We start from the raw sequence: 6,230 nt of genomic DNA on the forward strand, positions 1-6,230 counted from the left end.
CCTCGGTGGGGGGGTGGGGTGTGTGGGTGGGGATGTGTGTGTGTGGTGCTCAGGGCCGCTGGTAAGGTCCCGGCGTTGGTTCTGGGTATTCCTCAACAGCCTCCTGGGCTGACTGAGCCCAAGAAGTCACCACACACACACACAGCAACGCACCGCGTGGGGAAGGGTCTCACGGTGAGTGTGGCCACACTGCATTATCCAAAACATCCTGTTTTCAGCAGAAGGTTATGAGGCACGTGGAGAAGCAGGACGACATACCCAGCAAGGAAAGAAAGTCACCTGTCGTCACTTACATCCAGATCATAGAAAGAGTTCTTAGAATCAATAAAAAAACAAGTCTTTTTACATATCACCCAACATAAAAAAAGAACAAACGGGGATTTTCCTGGTGGTCCAGTAGTTAAAAATCCGGCTGCCAATGGAGGGGACAGGGGGTCAATCCCTGATCCGGGAAGATTCCACAGGCCACGGGGCAGCGGAGCCCATGTGTCTCAACTACTGCAGCCATGTCTCTCGAGCCGGGGGTCCACAGCGAGAAGCCAGAGCACGGCGACTGGAGAGCAGACCCTGCTCACCACAGCTAGAGAAAGCCCGAGGAGCAGCGACGACCGGTGCGGCACAGAATTTAAAAGAAATTTTATTTAAAAAAGTGAGTAAAGGACTTGAACTGACTTTTCTCCAAAGAAAATATGCAAACAGCCAATCAGCAAATGAAAAAATACTCAGTATCACTTGCTACCGACCAAAATAAACTAGCACTTCACACACACTCGGGTGGCTGTAGTCAGAAAGACAGATAATACTAAGTGCTGGCAAGAACGTGGGGAAATCAGAACTCGCGTACATTGCGGTCACTTTGGAAAACAGTCTGTGGCTCCATCAAAATGTTACACGTGAGAGTTACCAGATAACCCAGCGATTCTACTCTTGGTATATAGATGGCCAAGTGAAATGAGAACACAAATCCACAAAAAAACCTGTACATGCGTGTTCACAGCAGCATTAATCTTAACAGACAAAAGGCATAAACGTCCACCAACTAATAAGTGGGTAAGTTAAACGTGGTCTCTTCATATAAGGAAATAATCAGCAAGAAACAGTACCGACGTGCCACCGAGCGGATGACCTTGAGAACACGCTGCGGAGGGAGCCAGGCACGAAAGAGCACATGCTGTGTGACTCTGCTCACATGATGCGTCCAGAACAAGCAAATTTACAGGCAGTGTGGTAAAAACCGCAAAGGGTAAAGGAGCCGAGTCAGTAACGAAGCAAACTAGGGGAGGAAGACTAAGAAGAGACGTCCGCACCTCCCGCGGGCCCAGGAGGGCCCCGCACCATCCCTGTGCCAGACCCGCGCTCAGCTCCATCTTCACAAAGCGGGAGGGGGCTTCCAATGTAGCCACGTATTTGCAGACAAGGGTCACTGGCTCCCACAGTCCAAGGAACACAGAGCCTTGAGAATCCAATCCATTCACTTCCTACCAACACCTCAAAACTGCCATGGTCCACGGAGACCACTGAGCACAGAAGAACCCCACCTGCTTTGCCCGCATGACGGTGGGGGCTGACTCGAGACCCTGCACCCTGAGCATGGTGCGGGGCTGAGACGGGCACCCCTGGGCTCTGTCCTGAACCAAGCCCTTTAGGACCCAGATTAATGGGAGACCAGTCCCTGGACAACAGAGGCAGCTTCCGGCCCTGGGGGTCTCTCCCCAGATCCAGGAGGCGCCCTCGGGGAGCCAGGAAGGACCACGGAGGCAGCAGGAGAACCGGCCACAGGGTTGCCTCTTGGTGACACAGAGAACCCTGGACACAGCCTTCTCACCCACGCTCCCCCTGCCCCGCTGCCCCCAGAGCAGGACCCGCAGGTGCAGAGAGACCCTCGGCCCGCCAGCAGGTGCAGCCGGGGCATCCGGGACTCCCGAGGCCACAGAAACAGCTGGCCCGACAGGTTTCCACGTCCCCACATTCTGCATTTTAGCAAGGACACACCACACAGAGACTGTGCGTGACCTGGAGGCCTGGCAGCAAACCTGTGAAGGTGCCCAGGAGGCGGGCGGACAGCCTCACACCGCCTACGCCCCGGCTGCCAACCAAATGAACCTGCCAGGAAGTTCCTTTAAAATTCTAATTTCTGAGCTGTTTTACGGGAAGGCCTCTGAGCTTCTGCGAGGCTGAATGAAAACATGCCTCTGTCCTGTTGCAGTGAATGGCCCTTGGCCGAGGCGCACGGCCCCACCCTGCGCCCGCCCGCCCGCACCTGGTGGCTGGCCTGCGTCCCGCGCGCCTGCACCGTGGCCAGGCGGTCGTAGTAGCGCGAGATGGGGTTGTCGTGCTCGATGCCCTTCTTGGCGCAGCGCTGCTTGTAGATCTCCACCAGCGACAGCGAGGAGGGGTTGTCCTCCACCAGGCGCATCTGCGGAGACACAGCCACCACGCGGGGGACTGAGGAGAGAGGGGAGACGGCGGGTGAGGCGGGGACCGACCAGCAGAGTGCGTCACACATGTGCTCAAACACCCACAGCGCTCTGCAGAGCCGATTTCTCAATTCACTTATTTTGGGGGATTCTGAACTTAAAGGTGAGAGACTTTAGCATTGAAACATGTATAATATCATGTATGAAACGAGTCGCCAGTCCAGGTTCGATGCACGGTACTGGATGCTTGGGGCTGGTGCACTGGGACGACCCAGAGGGAGGGTAGGGGAGGGAGGAGGGTTCAGGATGGGGAACGTGGGTATACCTGTGGCAGATTCATTTCGATATTTGGCAAAACTAATACAATATTGTAAAGTTTAAAAATAAAATAAAAAAAGAGGCTGGATCACAGCTCAGCCATCAGAGAGCTCCGAACAGGACCAGACACCACGCACGGCAACGGACTCCAAACCCGGGTCAACATGAAGGGTGACCACTGTTCTCTCTGGGGCTGGGGAGCCACAGGCACCGCCCTGCCCCACGTGACAGGTTCACGATTCACCCACCACCACTCGGTTCTGTAAAGACCTCACCCGAGGTTGCTGGGTGCCGCCTCAATGAGATGTCAGGGGCCTTCCTGGGGCTCCTCGACTCCAAGGCGGGCGCCTCAGGTGGTGCCCAGAGCAGATCAAGAAGTGAAAGTGAAAGTCGCTCAGTCGTGTCCGACTCTTTGTGATCCCATAGATTATACAATCCGTGAAATTCTCCAGGCCAGAATACCAGAGTGGGTGGCTGTTCCCTTCTCCAGGGAATCTTCCCAAACCAGGGATTGAACCAGGGTCTCCTGCATTGCAGGGGAATTCTTTACCAGCTGAGCCACCATAGAAGTCCAAGAAGAGATCAAAGACTGTGCTTAAAAACCATGTGGAGCATGCCACCTGCTCAGCCGACGTCACCAGAGCTTGGGCAGGCTCATGGGCGAGTGGAGACAGCTGTGCGCCCGGTCGGGGCCTGCTTCTCCAGGCAGGTGCTGGTCAGGCGCGTGTCCTGCAGGGGCTGTGCGCCACCAGGGTGTACCCAGAGGTGGCTGCGTGCATACCCGGAGGCGCCAGCAGGGCGTACCCAGAGGCGCCAGCAGGGCATACCTGGCGGCGGCCGTGCACGTACCTGTGAAGAACAGGTGCCTCTTGGTGGTCTCCTTCCGCTTCTCCAGGCAGGGGTTGAGCAGGCGCAGCAGCTGCAGCACGCGCTCCTCCCGCCGTGACTCGGTCAGGCAGGCGTCGTTCATGACCAGGTATGGGTAGATCTTGCCGTTGTGCCCGCGGATATAGAGCCTCCTGGCCGCCGTGTTGTGTTTCTGCACAAGCTCCCCCCGGGGCATGACCCTGCCAAGACGGCGGGCGCTGACACCACGCCACGCGCCCACTCCGCCCCTCTGCTTTGAGAGCAGAGCTTCCCAGACGACCAGTTGCGCCGAGGGTCTGGCCTCAGCAGTCAGAGGACACCGGGGACCCCAGAAGTGGGAGGGCCTGGGCCCTTGGGACAGAGGATCCGCTGCCGATGAGCCGGCCTGGGGCCTGTGCACCCTCGGGGCTCACAGCGGAGGGGCGGTGTGGGGCCCGCACAACCTTGGGGCCGACGGTGGAGGGGAGCGGCAGGGTCCGACTTGGAGGGCCCTGTTAAGGCTCGCCAGTTCCCAGCTCGCTTTACGTTTTAAATGGGATGCAACTTGCTTTGCTCTAAAAAATTTTAACATCATTTGATTCTGTTTTGAATACTGTGCTTTCAGAGTATATAAAACACTGCAAAACTCTGCTTCGTCAAGTTCTACAAGCCTTCAGAAACGGTTCTTTTGAGAGCAAACACAGGCTTGACTCAGACAAAACACGGAACCCATGGGTTCGCCTGGACATGTGAAAGGTGCCCAAAGACTCCAATCTGAGGGCAGTCCCGTGTCCTCTCCCAGGGGCAGAAGGGAGGGAATCACAGTGTGAACCGCTGACTGGTCTCCCTGGATCATCTCCCGGGCCTCTCCCAGGGGAAGGCGTCGATGACCCCAGGCCGGCCAGGCGCACTCACCGAGCGATCTTGATGTAGTAATGTGTCGGCTTTGGCATCAGAAACTCCCCGGGAATTTCCACCTCGGCTGTCTGTGCCGAGAAGTTGCTCAGAAACCGGCACTTCTCTTCAATGAGGAAGAATTTTGGAAGCTGCTTGGTTTTAGCCTCCAGGATTTTGATCCACTTTTTCAGTTTGGAAATCAGATTGTGAAGCTTCATGGATCCTGGAACACTGAAGTCAAAATCTGCAAAACAGAATATGATTAAGAAACATTTCGGTCACCTGGGTGATTTTCAATTCACTGCACAACTACGACTCCGGCACGGCCCAGGGAGGAAACAGGCGCGTTTTCTATCTAGTCTGTAATAAAGTGCTGTGAGGGGCAGGACTCCAATAAACAGCACATAAAAATGCCGACTGGAATAAACGGCGCGGAGCTCTGGGCCTGACACACAGCTGCTCCCACAACTCCACTCGTCATGCCCACGTGTGAGTTTAACTGTGCATGCGTGTCATCAGTTTCACGACAGTCGATGCACTTCTCTCGTGGGGTTTTTCCTCACGGCGTTTCTCCGGCTTTCCTTTACCATCTCACGTGCGGTCCTGTGACTAGCAAGGTGAACACGGGGGAGGCAGGTCTTCGTCCACCGGGACACGGGGCTGCACCTTCTCAACTCGGGGGCAGGAAGCTGTTATCAAGGCCAGGCCTGGTCTTCATGGAACGGGTTTCTATTTGCTGTTAACTTTTATCTTGAAATAAATATTCACAGGAGCACCAAGAAACCTAACAGGGAGGGCCACACACCCCTTCCCAAAACCAAGGCACTGGCACAACCCACGGGGCTGATTCAGACACGTGACCTGTGCGTGTTCTGTGTGCACGTGTGCATCCGTGAGATGCGTGGGGGGCGCCCCGCTGTGTATCCAGGAGGCCCCCGTCCCCCAGCTCTGAGCCATGCCCGCCTCCCCCACACCTGACGCCTGGCCACTGCTGGTCTGTTCTCCATCGTGACCTCACAAAGGCTTCATGACTTAGAAGTGCGTGGCAGGAATCCTTCTGAGAGCGGCTTTCTGCATTCAGCATAATTTCTCTGAAGTTCATCCAAGTTGCCGTGTGTGTCAGTTAACGCCTCTTCATCTGCTTTATGAGCGTGGAAGAGCCACACTGCGTGTCCCTTCTCCTTGGAGGGGCATCTGGGGGACTCGCGTTTGGGGCTGTCGCCACAAAGCGGCCGTCAGCGCTCGGCACAGCGTTCCCACGTGGGTCAGTCTTCCGTCTCCAGACCGACTCTCCGGAGCTGCCTTCCCCACTGCTCACAGACGTGGAGCTGGAGCCAGGGCTGCGATGCTGCTGTGGGCGGAGGGGCAACCCTCCTGCACTCTCCAGACCAGAACCCAGGATGGACACAGGGTCGGCCCCTGGGGCGTGTGGCCAGAGGGGCTCGATGGGGGCATCTGACACTCACTGCAGCTGGTGGTGGATCAGCACCTCGAGGCTGGCCCTCTTCCAGGTTTTAGCGCCTGTCATTTTTTCACATCAGAATCCAGATGTGTTCCACCTTTAAGGCTCTATTTCAGACTACATTTGGGTGTAGATACAGATACACTTAGTATCACTTCTTCTCAGTAGTATAGGATGGTGTCCACAAGACTTCCATCTCAGACACCTCCGTTTGCTGTGAGGAAGAGACCACACGCGCTCCAGCTCCAGGGGGCGCGGCCTGGCCTGCGTGTGCCCGGGGGTCCCCGACA

At 56.3% G+C, this 6,230-nt stretch overlaps 1 protein-coding gene across 1 annotated transcript in view; it reads right to left on the minus strand.

The window, feature by feature from the left end:
* TRRAP (transformation/transcription domain-associated protein) overlaps positions 1–6,230 on the minus strand; it is a 91,628-nt gene that overhangs the window by 2,944 nt on the left and 82,454 nt on the right. Inside the window, exons 70-72 of the mRNA XM_010845741.1 lie at positions 4,495–4,722; positions 3,585–3,800; positions 2,261–2,445 (exon numbers count right to left, since the gene is read on the minus strand). Of these exons, the coding sequence (XP_010844043.1) occupies positions 2,261–2,445; positions 3,585–3,800; positions 4,495–4,722 (629 nt within the window). The remainder of the gene's footprint in view (positions 1–2,260; positions 2,446–3,584; positions 3,801–4,494; positions 4,723–6,230) is intronic.

The sequence above is a fragment of the Bison bison genome, unplaced genomic scaffold (assembly GCF_000754665.1).
Source record: "Bison bison bison isolate TAMUID 2011002044 unplaced genomic scaffold, Bison_UMD1.0 scf7180017864223, whole genome shotgun sequence".
NCBI classification, from domain to species: Eukaryota; Metazoa; Chordata; class Mammalia; order Artiodactyla; family Bovidae; genus Bison; species Bison bison.